The 20,485-nt window shown below is 42.8% G+C and overlaps 1 protein-coding gene across 1 annotated transcript; it reads right to left on the bottom strand.

Annotated features, from left to right (window-relative positions):
* Positions 1-5,333: 5,333 nt before the first annotated feature.
* Positions 5,334-20,223, bottom strand: LOC114437817 (zinc finger protein 536-like). The gene is made up of 4 exons (XM_028408749.1): positions 20,206-20,223; positions 17,362-19,030; positions 11,200-12,135; positions 5,334-5,563 (listed from the first exon to the last, which is right to left on the bottom strand). The coding sequence occupies exons 1-4, from the start codon at positions 20,221-20,223 to the stop codon at positions 5,334-5,336; spliced, it is 2,853 nt and encodes a 950-aa protein (XP_028264550.1).
* Between the last annotated feature and the right edge of the window lie 262 nt (positions 20,224-20,485).

The following is a 20,485-nucleotide window of genomic DNA, read 5'->3' as shown; positions in this document are numbered from 1 at the left end:
TGAGATAGAATCAAGCCCATCAGCTTAAATCTGTGCTACTGTTCTTTTTTTAAAAAAAAAAACTTTAATACTAACTTTCAATGTCATTGGATTTGTCTGTGTGTTAGGAGAAGGGAGGGGTAGTTGGGGTGGGGGGTGGGTGGGGGTTGAGTTACAGTGAATGTCACCCCACCTCCTCTCTCAATCATCCACTTTCAATCCATCGCCGTCCCGGGGTTGTGAGGACAGCTTGGCGATGATGCCAGTAAAATGGGATCAATAGCATAGGGAAAAACGGACCAGACAATCTCTTACCCCCTTGAACTTCTGTACCGTGATTGATTTGTCCCCTGCCACAGCAGAGGAGGACGTTAGAGACAAGAAACATGTGTGTGGCCGCACATATGTGTGTGCCCGTGCACCTGCGTACGTGTGTTGAAAGCATGTTTTTTTTTTTTCCCCAAAAGTGTGGTGTCTGCTTGTGTGTGTGTGTACTCTGTGATTGATGATCTGAAGCACACACACATCATCAGCAAGGCATTTGCGAGGTGTGTGAGTCAGGAGCTGTCATCCCCCTCAGTCTCCCCAAGCAGAGGCCTCGGCTGCTGATTATAGTAAATCATTAAAATCTGCTTATTATTGCAGCAGCTCATCACCCTCCCCCTCCCTCAGTCCCATAACCAACAACACCACACCACCACCTCCACCTCCCTACACAAAACTTGACACACCAATGCAGAGAGACACACTAAGATAAGACTGTATATACACACACCACACACACACATACAGAGAGAGAGTGATGGTCAGCAGATTCTGGCACATTAAATCCATTTCTGACGCTTGTTTGAAAATAAATATCCCAGATGTCTTGTTTCATAAACATCGGCTGAGGAAGCCAATGAAAAATCTGGCCGTGTTCCTGTACAACAGCTTGCGCCGAGTGGACGTACCCACACACAAACAAAAAAAAAGAGAGAGAGAGAGAGAGAAAGAAAAGAAACTTTCTTATGGGTGCTCATGCTCACATGTGCATAAACACACAAATCCACACATGCACACACCTGCACACCTCTGCTGTCTTCTATCTTTGAAACTGAAAATGTGATGTGACTTGAACAATGACAGGTGTGTTTGTCAAGGATGTGGCTGTCACTTCAAATCAATGGACGGGAGCATCTTCCCAGAGAGACTTTCCACTTCTTAGGGTTTTTGACTGGCTACACTGCGCTTCAGTGAAGGCTGGAGAATAGTAAGTTGTCAAAGTGGCATTCAGGAAGCCGTGGTTAGGTGTCATCAGCTCCAAAATAATATACGTAAAGAAGCTTTTATTTCATCAGAAAACTGTATACGAACCAGTGGCCATTATATACTGACTCATGTAGTGAGAGAGGAAAATCATTATATGGTGTCTATCCATCTGAAGTTCGTTAGCGTGAACATATCTAAGTATCACTGTTTTAGAGACGTACTGTTTGAGCCGGTTGTGTAGGGCACCGAATAAAATGATGATAATCATTTCCACTGAATACTCAAGTGAGAATCACAGCTTGTCTATTGTCGCTTTGCGGTGCGTGGTTTGTCAAATGTGTTTTCAATTACAGCCTTTAACTTGAGGCAGTATCACATCCCCATGAAGTGATTTTAATGGACTTTGCTGCAATGTTTGTTATGCCAGACAGGTCCTTTCCACAGAAAGTGAAGAGAAAGAGACGGGGGGAGGTTTGAAACTCAAATGAACTTTGGGTGATAACATGATTCGAGTGGCTGAGCAGGGAGTAGCTACTGGCTCACATCTAGTCACTTCCTGTCACTGGTATTAGCTGAATGCATGCACGCCCTAAAACTAAAAAACACGGGTACTGGCATCTGATTTGCCAGATACACCATTCTGGAACCCGATTACTGTGTCCAACACCCCCCAATCAGTCTGTCCTGTCCCACTTTTCTCCTCCAACTATTCCTCCCCTCCCTCTACTTTCCTGACACATACAGTATAACAGCCTCCTTTCCATTCTGTCTCTAAAGCTCCTGGATCCTCAGAGCACAGGTGCAGGACTGCAGGGCTACAGCCCACAGGCCCTGGATGCTGAAACAGGAGAGGCAAGCCGGCACACATGCAGAATTACAACGCCTCCATTCTCACACTGACATAATCCCCATGTTTTATTTGTCCCCTTGTAATTCTTTTTATATCTTGGGCTTATGTTCTTTGGCATCCATTCAATCCCAGCCTCGGGACACAGGGCTCTACCAGGCCCATATGTGTGCCTTGCTCCACTTAACGCATATTAGTTCCTTTGTAACTGTGACTAAACTGGCAGTCTCAGCTGGGAGATGTGCCGGCTTTGACTGACAGCCCATGTCTGGATCCTGTACTTTGAGTCTCACGCAGACGTGTCAAACACGGGCTCTGTCAAAGCATCCCTCACTCTGCTGTCAAGCACAGGAGCTGCGGAGAGCTGCAGAGGGTTCGCAGCACTGACCACATGTTTCTGAATTACCCTGTACCCCCTATGTGTGAGTGTGTGTGTGAAGAAGAGAATGAATATTATATCACACTTCACTGTTCCCCCAGTGTTACTTTGACCAAAACTAAATCTTAGAAGCATGTTCCTGGCATGTTCCCTCTTTCACTAAGTAGAAAAAAAATCCAAGGGGAAAAAACTAATGAAACATTTTTCATGCTTGCATTTTGGCAAGATTACCAGAGAGAGAGAGAGAGAAGGGGGGAAAAAAGCGAGACTTGTATACCCGGATCAGATCAGTCACTAAAATTACATCGAGGAAAGCTTTTCCAATAACAGCTTGATATTAGGATTTCAGTGTGGTGTTGATGTATGTTATCGGCGCTGAAAATCTGTTAAGTCTGTGCCATGTGATGCCAACAGTCTTAAATATTGTTTTCACAACTGTGCAAGCTAATTACCTTTTAATTTTTCATCTGTGCTCCAAGGGTTGTAAGAGACTGTGATTAGTGATTCATTACTTCTCATTACCTGGCCTGTCAAACTGTTTCCTTACTTATTCAAGCTGATTAGCTGTACATGGCCCGCCTCTCTCAACGAGGCTGAGAATGAGACCTCATACATGATCTGCAGATAGGCAACACTAAAAAGCAGCAATGATGGGAGAGATTATAATGAGGAGATGAGCAAAGGAGATTTTAGGGAAAAAACACTGTTTAACCCAGTGTTTCGAAAGTTAACTTTCACATCATCATCATCATTAAAAATAACATGACTCCCCACGTCAACAGCCTGAGCGATGGCACGTCAGCCTTTTCTCCGGAGAAAGGGTTATTTATAGGTGTCAGAGAATAAGGATTGATTCACTGCAGGTAAACAGGATGTCATTCTCAGCAAAAGGTCAGGTGAGGTGGATAAATACAAGAATTTGGCATCTGTGTGTTTCACTTGTCTGTCAAGCCAATCATGCTGTGAAGGCATGACATGACTTGGTAACATGCAAACTGTCTTTTTGGATAAAGTGATGGCACAATGAGCCATTGAGTTCAAGTGTAAAGCAACGCTGGTAACTAGGGTAGAAAGATGAGCCCTTGCATGACATTGACTACGCTAGTGAGACGATAACTAAAACATTCATCTCCATTAAGAGTAATTAACAAACTTCCTTGGTAATAATTAAAGGGCCTTGCTTTAAGGGAAACTGTGCTTAATTAGGAGGTTTGACAGGATGAGGCTTTAGGGATGATCCATATCCAGAGGGCTGTTGGAGGGGTGCAAGTTACAGAATTTCCAGAGTTTTTTTCTTGTTTCATCACAAAACTCTGTGCCCTTGGTCAACCCAGAAGATGGCCTGGTCTGGCCTGATCTGGCTGGCACGGCTCTGAAGTATTGACAGGTATGACAGCCCCCCGATTAGCCAGCCAGCTGGAGGCCCAGACCTTGTCACCTGTCAGGTAGAGAGATGAAGGGTGAATGAGCAGAGGAGGAGGAGGAGGAAGAAGATGGCAGAGAGCAAAAATTGGTGATGGTGGCATACACAAAATACAGGAGGCAGCTACAAAAACCACATGTGTATCAGGCCTGAGTCACCTGCAGAAGTGTTTGTGAAGCACTCCATTACAAAAAGCGAAGGGTTTGAGGATGACAAATGTGTACCCAAAGAATCTGTGATTGGATCAGGGATTAGGGGCTGCAGTGTCTCTGATGGGGAACAGGCAGGAGACAGACAGACAGAAAGACGGAGAGAAGAAGAAACAGAAGGAGACAGAAGGGTGGAAGGAGGGACAGTAAACGAATGTCAGACTGCCCAGGCAGGGAGACAGAGTGGCAGAGTGGGTGGGCTTTGACAGACACATCTCACGCGGGCTGACAGCTCCGTCAATAGCCCCAGGATGGCCGCCCTGATTGACAGCTAGCAGGTGGCGCATGAATGGAGTTGTCAGGCCGACTGTCAGTCAAAGTCACATCGCTGTGGCTACAAGGGCCCCGGCTGAACAGGCACACAGCTGCCCAAGGTGATCTCTGGGTGTACACGCAGACTATTGGCACAGGAGGCTGAGGGAGCTCAGATCATGCTAAAATTACCATACGCAGCAACAGCAGCATACAATAGTTGTGTTGATTGGGCCTGTGTTCTGCTAGTGGACAGATCTGGTATATACACACATGGGTGGTTCCACTCAATTTAAAAAAAAAAAAAAAGTAGAAAAAAATCATTTGAATGTACTATCAATGAATCTCTGCAGTTTTTCCATTTCCTTGGTTCCCCTTAATTGAGCATTGTTCCAGCACGAGGGCATGAAGCATAGGAGTTAATGGGCAATAATTATATGTGAGAGAGGCTTTCTCCCTGGAGTGGAATCCAGAACAAATGGAAGCTCCGATGTGCAACATTCTACTTCATTACATCTGCCGCGATTAAAGCCTGAACATCTGGCACCATATCCTGACAGATAGACAAGACTTCTGGACTGGAAGGGAAATCGAGCGATATTTACAAAATGTAACACAGGGTATTTACTGGATGAAAGAACAAGTGCTGTGGGCAGGCACGGTACATTCTCCCTACCAGACAAGTGTTGGACTGATAGATGCATGTAAACACAAGCAAATTGTTTGGACACTTTTGACAAAATGAACGGCACTAAGTACCCTCTCTGCACTTTCACATCACAATGGACTTTATTATTATTATAGGCAGCTTCTTTTGCTACAGATAAATACGTACTGTGGCTCTTCAAGTAAACACTGGAATGTACATCAAGGTTGGTTGTATTTTTTTTCTTCTTCTTTGTTTAACAATTCAATCATCCTAACCCTTAGAACTGAAGCTAAAACAATAATCATAACTGTCTGTATCTGCTGTTGCCATGACAGCATCAAGTCTCACAGAGCGATGTCATGCCGATCTGGTCTCTTCCTGGTGCACGGTTGTCTTCCGTGATACTCAGAGGCAATCTGGAGGGCATCTGGGGCGCATGTGAGCGCCGGAGGCGACGGTCCGGGTAGAGGCTGTTGTCGAAGGGCTTGCGGTGGACGCAGAGGACGTGGGTCTTCAGGTTTGCCCTTCTGGGAGGCGCTGTAGGGGCAGTACCTGCACTGGAACGGCTTCCGGCCTGGGAGACACAAAAGGAAAAGCACAAAGGCACAGGTTTAATGCTGATCCTGAGGTACTGAATTATTTAATCTCTGCAGGACCTGAAATGACCACCTGGTGAATTTGTTTTTTAGGAGCAAATCAATCACAATACCTGTGGGTGAATTTGTTGATCACAACACTTAAAGTTTGTCCCAGCTCACATACTCAGCCAATCCAATCAAAGCAGAGGACTGAACAGATAAATATAGGATAATACTGCTTTCTCTGATCCGTTTGTATTCCTGGATATTAAATATAATAGTTGGCAGGTCATTTCTATGTATTCTGTAGCCAGATGTTGGTGAGCGAGACCTTCTCTTTGACAGGAAGCCTCTTAACTGTCAGAAAGAAGGAAATCACTCTCAACATTTATAGGTTCACAATTTGGGGTTCAAACAAGGTTCCCATCAGATTCATTATACACTAAAGGAAAAATGCAAACATGAAGCACAGTACATCAATTTGGCATCTTAATAATCATTTACACTTTAGCACTATGACACTTCATAGGCTGACAGGTTTTTATGAAAGGCCAGCTAGTTCTTGCTCATTATAACACATTTCCTGCTCTCACACACACGCAGGCAGGCAGATAAATAAACACGCACACAAGTGTTGAGCTGAGGAATGACAGACGTCTGCAGCTGGGAGGCAAGGCATGCCAAAACTTCCTGTCTGTCCTCCTCTTTAGTGCCCGCTACATAGTTCCACAACAAATTAGGTGAACCTACATGACACAGAACACAGTGTACCTTAAGATACAAACTACAAAGCGTACTGTTAATAGCTTCCAGACGTTCAATCTGACCTCAATGAAAATCACTATGACACCAAAGCCTGAAGGTGTTGCTAAGATCAAAACGAAAACTCTGCTGGATGACTCATTTACCTTTCTACCTAGACAGCCATGTGTCCTTGTTCACTGCTGTGCTATTTTTGAGATGTTACCTCATATAATGACTTTCTCTTTTCCCCTCTGTCGAACACTTCAATGTGTTTTTCTGTGATTCATGGTTACAGTAAACCATTATGTGCTGATGTCATTTGACATCACTTCCCAAAAACCAAGGGCTGTCTCGGTCTTTTCACCCCGCCCTCGCCTCTTCCTCTCTATCATGCTCCTCATCAGAGCTGAGACAGCTGTACGCGACTGAACACTCACTTTCGCATCTACATAAAAAAGGTGTTTTTTTGGGGGGGAAAGTGGGAAAACTCACAGAAGGTGTGAGCAATAAAAGGTAATGCTCCATCTGTTGGTGTATAATAACCTGATGGCCGTAAGGACACACAAACACACACACACATTTGCACAGCAGTCAGAGAGAGGATAAGGTCTGACACATCTGAATATCATCAGGATGGCACAGAGGGGTGTGCGTGTGTGTGTGTGTGTGTGTGTGTGAGAGAGAGAGAGAGAGAGAGAGAAAGAGTAGTATATAGAGAGAGGGAAGAAGTGTGAGCTGTCTGAAAGAAACAATACTAAAAGAAAAGCTTTGTCAAAACCCAGGTAGCTAGCAGTTTGTGGTGCGTGTTAAACTCCACCTGTCTATTGTCAACTTCCTCTAGCTTCAATCAGTGAAAGGAGGAAAAACAGGAAATGGAAATGCGGGATTTCTTAGACTCACTTGTCTTTCCTGCATATTTCATCATCATAAAAAATCCCACACACAAACAGATTTCCCTCATCATTCTAAAACACACCCAGACAATGTGAACATTTCTGTCATAAAGTCAGTTAATAATAAGCGAAAAGGTCTTAGGTCCACATTAGTCGGTTGTTGCCCTGCATGTGCGCGCCCCCCTCCCCTCTGCCGTGATCGCCTTTCTTTCTGTCCTCCTTGTCTTCCTGAGCTCCTTTTTTTCCTCCCAACAGAGGAGAGGGGAGGTCCAAAAGAGGGCAACCTCCAAATAAGTTCCATTAATCACAGGCCAGAGTCTAATGTAACTAATATTTTACAATTAGAGGAGACAGCAGTGGGCTCTGAGCCATCCATCTCTTCACCACATGATCCTCCATTCACAGGCTTCTCAAGCCACAGCTTCAGACCAGCCACTCACACACACACACATACATGTACACAAATGCACACAAATGCAAGAGGCTCAACAGGAAATGAGAGGGGTGGAATTGTGTGTTGTTGAAGGAAAAAGTGGAGGTCTGCAAGTGCTTAAAAAAAAAACATAAAAAATGCCCAGAATGAGTGATTACTGACTGACTCTGTTGACAATAGACTGAAAGCACATTTCTTTTTTCTTAAAACTTGTGTTTTGCCCATCTATACTTGGTAACACTGTACTCATCATAATAGTTATGACAAGAAAGGAAACCAAGTGACAACGAAATGTGAAAATTATAATTGTAAACTAAAACCACTGCACATAAAAATATTAACCCAGACTTTCACACAGAAGGACTGGAGTTCCCTCTCGGGCCATTATTCTTCACTTCATCATCAAAACCAGCTGGTTAGGTTTAAGCTAGGGTAAATGGAAAATATACATTTTCTCTTTTTCGTGTCCCCCTGATCTGTTGTTGCACTTTAATGACAGACTGCAATATACAGCCTATTTATACATGTTTATATATTCACTTTATCTTGACACTTTATTTGCTTTGTGTTTGTTTTGTCCACCATGGGCCTCGTTGCTCCATCTTCTTAGCTTTTATTTCATAGATATTACATAAAATCTCCCCATCTTGAATAAAAAATAAAAATCTGATCAAACAAAAACAACAAAACTTCTTAGTTAAGTTGAGAAGTTTTTTTAACAATGTGTAATGCTGATAAGCCCCAATTATGCAACACCTTCTCCATCATTTTTTGGCTACCATGGTTACAAGTCATGCCTTGACCGGTGGATTTTTTACATACGCTTATATTAGACATGAGGGTGTATAAGGTTGTCTTCTTGGTCTTGGAAAAAAGTGCATTTCATAAAATATCTTACTACTATTCTTTAATTACAAGTCTTTTAATGGGGCTGAAAACTCAGTACCATAATTAACATTTAGTATTTAAACAATGCAAAGGTTGGCCTCAGATATTTAATCATTGTTCAGATGCTTACTGATTTAAATGCAATGCTATTCATAAAACATACTGGTATAGATCATGCTAATACACGTTTTAAAATATTAGAAAAATATTTTAAATATGTATTTCTCTCTACGTAGTTGTGTAGACTCAAATATTGCACAGGGACAAGGACCATCATATATCAAAGCATATCCTGCCCTGTCTGCATGTATATTTGCATGTGATTTTACACAAACACACTCATATATATACAAATATGTGTGTGTGTGTGTTTCTTTGCACCTGCATGCATGTATTCAACGTGTTTGTGTGTGTGGTGAGAGTGTGTTGTGTGTCACAGGCTGAGATAATGACCATGATGACAGTGGCGGGGCCGACGGGGGCCAGAGGAGCTGAATGGTGACGGATGACACAGGGCTGAGCTCTGATGGCACACAGACAGTGAGTGATGACTGCACATCCTTCCCAGTGCTCCACCCTTCATTATCTCTATGGGGAGAAGCACGGCACAAAGGCAGGCCGCGCTGCCCTCTCGCTGCCCTCAAACGACATCTGCTCATGGAGACAGCCGCAGTACCGCTCCTCTTTCACCTCGCTGTCGCTCCATCTATCTCCATCTATGGTGATCTTTCTCGCTCCTTTTCTCTCGCTCTCTGTCACCCTCTCCACGGAGGGTATACAGAGGTCAGACAATGAGATAATGACTCACCCCTTTCAACCTTTCAAATCAGGGACCTTTTCTTTCTCTCCATCCTCCATGGTTTTTCATTCTTAATCCTTTCTTTATCGATCTTCTCATATTCACTTGTTCTCATGCGTCTGAGAGGCCTGATCTGATGTCACGGAAGAAAGAGACAGTCAATTGAGTTAACTAGTTAACTTCTCTAAAGTCAGATCTAAAAGCTCTAGGCATCCATTGTATAATATGTCAGCGTTTTCAAAAATAGTTGTCCTAATTGTGCTTATAAAATATGAATGTATGTCACAACACCTGGTGGGGAGATATTCTGAAACTATGCTGCACCTCTACTGTTAGAGTGGTAAATGTTGCCATCTAGTGGCGCAGTCAAAGCAGTGCAGACGGTGAGACAATCTTTAAAACACAAGGGAGGGCTCAGTGAGACTAATGAGCATGCAGACAGGTTCAACCAGAGGTCACCATCTGGCCAATTACCACTGCTGGCACATTGGAGCCGACCTGTACTGTCATCACAAACACATCACTCCATGTCCAAACTGCCCAGCAATATGTCACCATGCCACTCGACGTGCCATACAGTATGGAGAGGATGGGGGCAACAGGAGACAGCCCCATGACAAAGCCACCTGGTCAGCACTGCAGACAGGACAGACTGGCGGGCCACCTGCTTAGCTCACTTTTAGAGGACACTCGGTGGACTCTCAATGTCAGTTACCCATCTCCATGTCCAGTTTGACTGACAGGTGTTTATTGTGTCTTTGACATCTACTTCCTAAGGGAGGCGAAAAAAATATGGAGGCTTGACAAGTCATTGCATTGATCAGATTGCTGAAACAAAAGCAACAGTGGAATTACGCTGCACATGAATGATTAAAAAAAGGATTTACAGATCATTTAAAATGTTTACATCCAACATAATTTTTCATTGTATTGGCTTATGCACAGAAAAAAAAGAACAGTGTGATGGCTATGACAGGAGGTGAGGAGGAGGGGTTGCTTTTCGGCATATTATAATAACCATCTGTACAATCAAATAGAAAACTACATCTTGCTGTTAGAATCATAAAGAAAGGGAACAGATGTTAATCCCTAATGGAGTTGACAGGCACTTTCCTGTCTTTCACATGAACATATTGAGTTTCTGAATAAGAGGGGGATCAGAGGGAAGGTGTATCATGTTGCACTCATAATACATGCATATCAAAGACCCCAGCTGTTGGATTCCCTCTCCTGAGAGACAGCATTATTAAATCTGCACTCAGCAAGCATATCACACCAGCACAAGAGCTTAAGCCTCTCCATCAGTGGGCTCCGTTGGCTTGGCGATTTGTAACCTATCACACGAGGAGATTATATCATCCTTTAAAGTGTAGGGGTAATCAGTGCCACACACCTGTGTCTTCTTTAGCCCTTATTTGAGATCAGAGATAAGATCTGGCAAGAAAGGGAAAAAAAAAACTCGAGTGCTATAAGTATAAAGGAAGCGTGTTGTTCATAATTGGCGTGATTCAGTCGCACACTCACAGTCACACTCTTCACACTTCCGCTGTCAGGTGATGAGGGCTGATACACAGCCAAAAACTTTTTTTTGGCATACTGTAGCAGGAACCTTGGAACTGACAATGTCACGAGTTAGTACAAAACCTAAAAGCTGTCAGTTGCTTAAGTACAGAAAAAGATAAACTATAGAGTTATAATATTGTTATACTCCATCATATAGAAAATGTGCTGTAAAGCATCTGTTTGTGGATAACAAGATGAGGTCCAAGCAGTATTTGTCCACTAGGTGGCAATGTATACCTTCATATTTTTCAGACAGCATCAGCCAGTGATAGCTGCATTCATAGTATATAATACATAAGCTTATATACACACCTGATGTAACATCATGCTCCATGTTCCCCCCGCCGTTTAGACTGGCTTTGGGTGTACCGGCAGGTGTGTTCAGGTTCCCCTGTGTTCTGAGGAAGGAGAGCAGGCCGCCCTGGTGCTGGAGTGAATCAGCCTGTCCTGGGGTCAAGCTCTCCAGCGGGGAGATGGGGGATCCATCCACAGCTCTGCCCCACTGTCCAGGCTTGTCTTGCATCTTCTCAGACCCAGGACCCTCAAAATCAGCACTGGTATGTCCTGGCTCTTTTGACTCGAGTATGTTATTTTTCAGCAGCTTCCACTTGGCAGCGTTGTCATTTTTGTCCTCCCTCCCTTGCTCAAATTTCTCAAATTCACCTTCACCATCATGACCTGTGGAGCTTGTGTTCTGTGTGTTCATCTCTTCTTTTGTTCCCTGCACCAAAAGGTCACACTGACAGGCAGGTTTCACACTGAGTTCAGCTGGTGCATTGGAGTAACTTTGTAGCCGGCGGTTAATGGAGGAGGACAGTCCATTGCTATAAACGCCAGGCATCTGTACCAATACAGCAGGAGACATGGCTGAATGAGATGACACCGACTCTGGTCTGACAGACAAATCCAAAGGCTCATACTGGGACTTCCGGGTTTGACCAGGTAAGGAGCCATCCACACCTGCGTCTTTGTCAGCAAGGTCGGACTGCTTGTTGATGAGCAGGGTACTTTCACTGTGATTTTCCAGGCTGAGGTACTGACCAGCAGCTGGGCTCCAGTCCTCTCTGGATCTGGGTCTGAGCTTAGGGTTGGGGCTTGAGCTGCTGCTGCTGCTGGGTTGCAGTGGAGAAGAAAGATCCCTGTTGTTCTGCCAGTGAGGGAAGTGGTAGCGGTCCAGATGGAAGCCAAGGGAGGCAGTCTGTGCAGCGGTGTAGTCGCTGGAGACCGGACACCTGTAGACTTTCTCACCTAACACAGACAATAACAGTGGGGAAAAAAACACACGACTAAATCAGATTAGGAAACTATGTGTATATGAGGCATACAGAGCATTTTGTTCTGAGAAAAGTATGTACCAACAACAGTTGTCTAAACATGAAAAATGTTGCAATCCCACACCAGGCTGAGTTGAATGATTTAAGTGCTGCCCTGCAGTAAATCAAGCTTGTAATCAGCTTTCAGCTCCAGTGATCCATCATTTTACAGTATGGACGCCACCACCATGTGCAATAAATACACCCAAAGATGTTAACACCAAACAAGATTCTTCCAGAAATAATAAACAGTCAAATTGTAAAGCAACTAGAACAAGGCAGATGTTGTAGACAAGAACCTCATTCCATCAAAACCAGTAAGTGGGTTTCCCAGTCAAAACTAACGAAGTCCAACATGTGAGCAGTTCTGATTAACCATGCCATGTACTGTAGCTGAGTTTATTTTTGCTTCATACTTGAAAAATGGTACGCTGGGAACATAATTCAAAAAGTACAAAGTGTATTATTGTGGAGAATGACAAAGGGTAATTTTTCTCTTTTTAGTCGGTGAATAATACCCATCTGGATAGATGATTTGATCCTGCACAGCATAACTTTTAATTAAAGGTAATTTAAATGTCTCCTTCCCTCTGTTTACCTTGAGTTTAATCCTCATAGCTATCACAGAAACACCCTCCAGGGTTAAACACACTCCCTGTGACCATTTTGAGTTAGTGATTGTCTGAGACCTCTGCCTTGCACTGTCTTTAAACAGCCCAGCTGTTTCGCTGCCATTCCAATTACAGTAAAAGTCATCCAACGCCATTAAGCCACAAATATTGGCAGTTTATTGCCCAACACTCTCCTGGCATTTGAAGGTCAGGTCATACATTATACTGTGTCTTTTAGGGATGCGGCTGGGATAGGGAGATAAACCCACCACCATTAATTTAATTCTATGCATATTGATGCCTTATTGTTCTTCTTAATGGACTAATATCTGAGTTACAACAGTGATTCATCCCCGCCAGAGAAATATCAATTTCATACACCTCAAGATCTGACCCTGAGGTAATTCTCTGAGGTAAATCTAAATCTAATGATCTGTACTTTACTTTGTTTCCAACTTTAATAGAAAAACCACCATTGTGAGCTGAATGGTAGTAAAAAAAAAGCAGGGCTGTTTTTCACTGTTACAATTTACAAAACCGTAAAATCACATCCACATATTAATTAAATAGAGCTCTACCTAATGAAATTGAAAAGTCACAGCTGAAATGGAAAATTCATGTCCTTGAAGTAAAGTCAGCCCTCTCCTCCATCTTTGCACTGCTTTTGTATATATGTGTGTGTGTGTGTGTGTACAGTATGTTTGATTTAATGTCTGCGTACACTTCATGTACATAGTGTCGTTCATTGGTGTGCAGGAGCGGGAAAGAGATTTTAACTGTGCCACACCCTTGTCTCCAGTAATATACACGCACACACACACACACATACAAAATCCAAACAGCTTAATGGAAGTCTTTCAGACATGCTATATATCTCAATTATTCTGTGGCTTAAATTACGATGACATTACCGGCCAGCTCCAAACGCAGAAAACACATATATCTGACCTCATCTTTCAGCATGGACCTTCCTAAACCCATTTGCCAGCCTACATGTGAGCGGTTAAAAAAAAAAGAAGAAAAAACAACACAAAGACTGAAGACTCTGCCTCTTTTCTCTTCCTTTGGATGGGTGCCATCTTTGTGATTGCCTGGTTCATGCTAACTTAATCAGTTTAAGATTTACTTACAGTGCCGAGGCTCACATTATGTGAGGGGAGTAATTTTAGAGCTTAGATTTATCAACCAAAACTCCAATTACTGCATCATTACAAACCCCAGCCTCTCTCACCTAACACAGAGCATCTAATGAAGTGATGCGTGTGAGTTGTCCGCCCTTACTGGATGTGCAAGGCGGAGGGGGGAAAAAAGGTAAATAAATAAATAAATGCCTCAAGTGAGCCGTGTCTATGAAAAAAAAAAAACATGCAGCTGGGTTTGGACAAGTGATTCATTTCATATGGAAATAGGCTTTAAGATTTACAACCATATATCACCGTCAATGCAATCACGAACTCACATACTATATGCTTACACAGGCATTTGGCAGTTATATTGTACATATCAAACTCTGTATATGGTGGGGCTTTGGCTCTTTCTGTATATATGTAATCAAGCACCTGAAATGCAAAACTGAGATGCATAGTGGCTGGTTTGGTTTAAGATGAAACAGAGTGAGAGTCACACACAAGACTGGTGAGAAAAACAGGGGCACCAGATGTTCTTTGATGTTTATAATAGCATATATTATTAATATTAATTAGACCACATAGTCAATGACGCATTTGGGACGTTTCCAAGTCAATTAAGCCAAATGGCATTCAGGAGACGGTGGAACAATATTTCAAGGCAGGTGTTCAGAACTCCCTGGGTAAATCTTTTTATCTGCATGCTAGGAAAACAAGCATTTTGAGCTTAATTTGAGCCTCATAACTGCAATAATAATTAAAAAGAGGATTAAAAGACAGAAGTGAGAAGGAGACAGAAAAGCCAACAGGTAATCAGTTTAGACAAACCAGTCAGACTAACTCTGATCTCTGAATAAGAGCAGAATTTGTTAAGCCAGGACAGATAAGGAAGTGTTTAGTTAAAAGATGCTTTTACTGACTAAAGAATGGACTAATGTAACTGGAACAGGCAAATGAAAAGTGATATTCTGTTCTTTATCTGTGTTTCTGGGTAAACCAGAGCTCATATTACCACTCACGGTTTTACAGACGCTTATCACTTCAGGCACTCTCGGCTGTAATGCTTACAGTAAAAGTAGCATAAAAGCAGGGAATAAGGGACAAAACACATGTGGAGACAGCATCATTACATGGTGTCTGCTCATTGACCTTGAGGTTAAGAGTATTGAATGGGCCTAATTAATAACTGTCAGAGCACTTTATGTTTGTTAGGCATGTTTTTATTCAGATCTGGAATCTAACTGGTCCAATGTAGGTCAGAGGCCTGCAGCGTGTACCCTTTACGAGTTTATCATTTTAGGAAGAGTCGTTATTCTTAATCTGAAATTATAATTAAAGTCAAGTGCATTTTCAAATCTGTCCTGATTAGATATTGAGAGAAGTAATTCATAACACGCCTCCTATTGAAATCAAAGTAGGATTTCTAATTTAAGATGCTGGGTATTTGTAGTGAAAAATCTAAATCGAGCACTGTATCTGGATGAAGCAAGCAAAGGAGCCGTCTCTCACTCTGACAGCCATGACTGTACTATATTTGCTATCCATATTGAGAACATCAATAACTTCATGACCACCATAGGCTGACTATGAATAATGCAGCCAGTAATTCTGGACTAATCAATGTTCCTCAAGCTGAACATCTGGCAGTGGTAATTCTTCTTCAGCATCTCCGCTCTCCTGAATTAGAAAACACTCACTCTCTTCTTCTCTCTTCCTCCCATGTCCAACCATCGAGACAGACAGACTTGATCAGTTACAACCCCCCACCTCCGAAAAAACTTATCCCTGTTATTAAACCCTCATCAAGTGGTGCGTATTCTCCATATGTGTAGGATTTACCTATCTGTCCCGCAGCAGACCTGTGCGTTGAGCCAGGGCCAGCAGCGTGTGATTGTGTTAATTAATCTGTCATTGTGAGCGCAGGGAGCAGCTGCAGAGGTCTCTGGGATATATTGTCAGAGCTAAACAATGCGGTGCTAAGCCCCCAGAGTGAGTCTACCATTACACAGGACTAAGAACAGAGAAGAGAGGAGGAGAGAGGGAGAGAGAGAGCCTGCCGGATCCATCATTGACTAAAGCAATGACGCCTGACCTTTACAATGAATTAGTTTCCATGCTTAATATTGACTGAAATTAGAGTCTGATACTGAATGTGCCATCCCAGAACTGTGCACACTCAAATCCTCAGCTAGCCAACTATCATAAATGTTTCTGGAAGTGACACCGTATGGTCTTGGAGATAGGGGAGAAGAGGGAAACTAAAAACAACAGAGCTTGAATATGTTTCTTAAAGAGCAACCGGAGAGGGATTTGGACATAAACTGCAACCATTTACATGTAAATATGCAGATACCAGTATGTGCGTACAATATAAAAACAAAACATCTAATGAGATTAGACCTGATCCATTTATCTCTGCTATACGGCCATCATTTAAGAGGATACTGGATCAAACCCCACAAGAGTGCCTCAGACTCAGATATACATATGACAGCAGCACTGCAACACTGTAAGAAAACAAATACAAGCCAAGAAGAAAGCGAACAAAGTTTGAATTCATCTTTTCTTCTCTTCTCTTAACAACACTGTTAAAGCAGTAATTTAGGCTCATGATAACATGTTAGCAGGATGCCATGACAAGAAAGGCATTTACCCATAGAGCCGAATCATCCAAATCACCAGGTGGAACAGAAGACTATCAATAAAAATACCAGGTGGTAGATCAAATCATAAAAATCACTGGGTGGTATATATCAAATCATTAAAAACACCAGATGGCATGCATTAACATCTTGTGCCCCCGTAGGCAAGGGGTGGGGATGTGACGGATATAAAATAGAGGGTACTAATTATCCCTACAATTCAACATGATGCCATTATCTTTAAAAGGAAGACAAAGTCCTTGTGGATGATAATATCTGTGTTGGTGTTGCTGACCCCGTGCTTCATGTCCACCTACTCAAAGTGGGAAGAAAGACAATGGCACAGCTGTCACTACAAAACTATTTAAAAAAGAAAAAAGCAAATGTTAAAGAACTGAGATACTGTAATGAATCCTGAATCCTAATATCATCACCTTTATAGTGTGTAGAAATATTTTACACAATATATTATAATGTATTATGGGTTTTGGCTCTGTTTGGTCTGCTGTTGTTTTTTGTTTTGTTTGGTTTTTTTGGTGTTTTTTTACTGTGCACACTATCCCATCTTTCTGAAGTTAGCATGCTATTTTTTTGAATAAATTGTCCTTAGCATAAGAGTATGACTTTTACTTCTTCAGATTCTTTTGTTACTTGGCTTTCAGATTTTTTGTTAAAGAGACAGGACCAGAATTTTTAAACTATAAATCCGGTTTAGTCACTGATTTTATATACAAAGCTGTAAATGAAGATAAAAGGGGATAAAATTCCTTGATTGAATTACCTGTAGCTGGAGAGGAAGATTGTGGTCGATGGTCTGGGGCACTGCCAGACTGGGAGCTCCCTGTTTCTGTGATCATCTCCGTTGGCCCATGATGACTCATGCTGCCTGGGCTCCCAGGTCTGCTGATGGCCTTGGTTTCTTGGTCACTGAGACACAGTTTCCCATCATCTACAGGGAGGCATCTGTCAGGCAAGTAGGAGGAGCACTGCTCCTGCTGTTGGTCTTTAGAGGTGAACATTCGCTGTTCAATAGGCAACCCTGATGCTAGGACCTGCCAGCCTGAGTAACTGCTGCTGCTTTTGAGAGGATCTCGGTTAGATATGACTTTTTGCAGATATTCCATGCTAGTGGAGCTCAGTGGAGGGTGAAGATGATTCAAGCCCAACAAAATAGAGCTCTCTGCATCTGTCAGACCACCTGGGCCTGAAGAAATCATCCTCCCTAACATCTCTCTGACCTTCATGTCGACACCCGCTGTGGCCATCAACTGGTTATAATCTGGCTGGTCAGCTCTGTCAGCCATAAGGAACCTGTTGTGAATGCGGGAGATGTACTGGGAGTAGAGGTTACTCTGATGGTCTTGTGCTAGGCTGCTAATGTCAATGGAGGAGTCACGCTCAGTGGGGAGATTGCTCTTAACAGCCAGCTTATTCAGGTGAACCTTCATGTGGTTCTTGAGGAACCAGGGTTCCTTGAAACGCCGGCCACAGATTTGACAACAGTGCTCGAAAGAGTCTTTGTGTTTTCTCATGTGACCTTTCAGGAACCAGGCCTGGCTGAAGGTCTGGCCACACACCTCACAGGGAAATTCACCAACGGGCTTCCCTTTGTCACAAGCCCCCATTGTAGGCTTCTGTCCTGAGCCTGACTCAGCAGTTATATGAGTCATTTCGACATGGCCGATGAGCTCCTCCTCGTGTGAGGCAGCAAACTCACACAGAGTGCACTTGTAGGGTTTGTGCAGGATCCTGATGTGGCGCTCTAGCTCCTGCTGCTTCCTGAACTTTCCCTTACAGAATGAGCAGCGGAAGCCCGTGCTTTGAGGCTGGTTGGGCTCCTCCTGGATTGTAGACACCTTTGGAGAGGTGGATGCATGTGGCTGGCTGTCTGCTGCACTGGTGTTATTTAGGAACTGAGGCTGTGCTGGGGCAGTCTGTGGCAGGAGCTGTTGAAGTTGGTTTATATTAGCTGTTTGCTGCTGCTGTTGACTGACATGACCAGCTCGCATCTGCCTATCTCTGAGTATCGCTCTTTCCTCAAGCTCATGAAGCAGCCTGTTCTCCTCCCTTATCCTCCCGCGGCCTTTTCCCAGAATGCCTTGCTTGTGCGTACGGAGGTGTATCTTCAGGTTGCCTTTCTGGGCAGCCCTGTGGTCGCAGTATGGACATTTGAAAGGCTTCTCACCTGTGTGAGTGCGCATGTGAAGGGAAAGGATGCTGTTGAAGCGGAAGCGCTTTCCACACAATGGGCAGGGATACTTCCTGTTCTTACGGTTGTCATCCTGGTTAGAGTTTACCTGTGAGACAATGCTCTGACTTGTGACTCTCAGGAACTGGGAAAGCTCCACTCTTCCATTCATGCTGCTGAGAATCCTTGCATCCATGATTTGATTGGCCAGAAGCGCCATCTGGCTCCTAATTGGGTGGGTGGACGGGCTAATGAAGCTGTCCTTTCAGGGGCCGGGGTAGCGTTACAGTATGGTGGTCAGGGGTGTCTATGTGGGATAGTCTGAGGGTTTGCAGTTAAATGAAGTCTGTGGGTTTGCACTTATTCAGTTGAAACAGGAAGTGAATTCATGCTGGTTGGATGAAATGTGAGTTTGTTGTTTCTGTGACCTACAAAGAGAACAAAAAGATATTAAGCTATTGTTTTCTTCCACATCATATATATATATATATATATATATATATATATATATATATATATATATATATATATATATATATATATATATATATATTGAAATACATTAATATATATATATATATATATATATATATATATATATATATTGAAATACATTAAATTTCGACAAAAGCATGCAAACAAAAAGTCAGTTTGTGTGTGATTCTGTACTTCTGCTACTGCTGTATAATGCCAGTAATGCACCACAAATAGGTCAGGAAATTGAGCTAGAAGTAAGTTCTGCCTCTCCTCATCCTGTGTTAAGTATACCTGTGGTTTTAGATTATTGTTGGAGACTGTGAAAATGCTGATTATGTCTAACCACAAAGGCTTCCTCAACAAATATCTCATCTTCACTAAAGGGTAAGGTGAAAATCTTTGTCTAGATCTCATTTTGTAATGACACACAATACCAAGGCAGCGGAAACATCAAAGACTGTCTGCTACTTCTTGCCCTTCCTTTGCATTTCGCAAATCTTTGAAACGCTTTAAAGAAAAGATTAAAGTAAATAGTTAGGCTTTTTCAGCAGGTCTGCTGCATGTTTGAATAAAACCTTTACCAGGATAATTATGTCACAGGAGTACTAAGGAAAATAAACAACTTAATGATGGATGCAAAAATTCAAGTTAGAAGAAGAACATTCAAATGGAAAGCCTCCTCTTTCCCAGCTAACACGACCCCCCCCCCCCCCCCCCCCTTTTTTATTCAACTGTAGCAGCAAAACAAAGCTTCAAATTCACATCGTGCAACAATGATAGAGGTCACATAGGCGAGCCCTGCACAGCTCTAGCGCAGCACCAAAGGGCACAGAACAAAGCCTGTACTGTCCACACTGAATTAACACAGGCTTACATCATCCTGGACTGCAACCTCAGTCAGTCACGAAAATGATGTACACAAAACCACACAGATAAAGGGTTGGCAGGCTGCAAGCAAACGGTTCGTGTGAGCGGCATGTCCGCGCTAAACTCTAGATCACAAATCAATGTAACCTTGTGGCACTGACCTAATCATATTTGACAGGAAAAAAGTCTGTAACTTATATTATAGTAGGGACCCTTTATATATCTTAACCTGCTATTTACTAGTTGTGCATCTTCCCCACCCACTTTAAGGAATGAATCATTTAAACTATGACTGCATTGGCATTATTATACTGCAACATTGTACAGTGTATCCACTAATTTATCAAACTTAACTTCAAATGACTTATCTAAG

Source organism: Parambassis ranga, chromosome 6 (assembly GCF_900634625.1).
Source record: "Parambassis ranga chromosome 6, fParRan2.1, whole genome shotgun sequence".
Lineage (NCBI taxonomy): Eukaryota > Metazoa > Chordata > Actinopteri > Ambassidae > Parambassis > Parambassis ranga.
Note: the sequence above shows the minus strand (reverse complement) of the source record. Positions and strands in the feature narration are given on the sequence as shown.

Excerpts from the sequence above, each read along its gene's own strand:
- LOC114437817 (XM_028408749.1), bottom strand. Across the intron at positions 12,136-17,361 it reads ATCTTCCTCTCCAGCTACAG|GTGAGAAAGTCTACAGGTGT; the intron begins GTAATTCAATCA and ends TGTCTGTGTTAG. Across the intron at positions 5,564-11,199 it reads GGAGCATGATGTTACATCAG|GCCGGAAGCCGTTCCAGTGC; the intron begins GTGTGTATATAA and ends TGTGTCTCCCAG.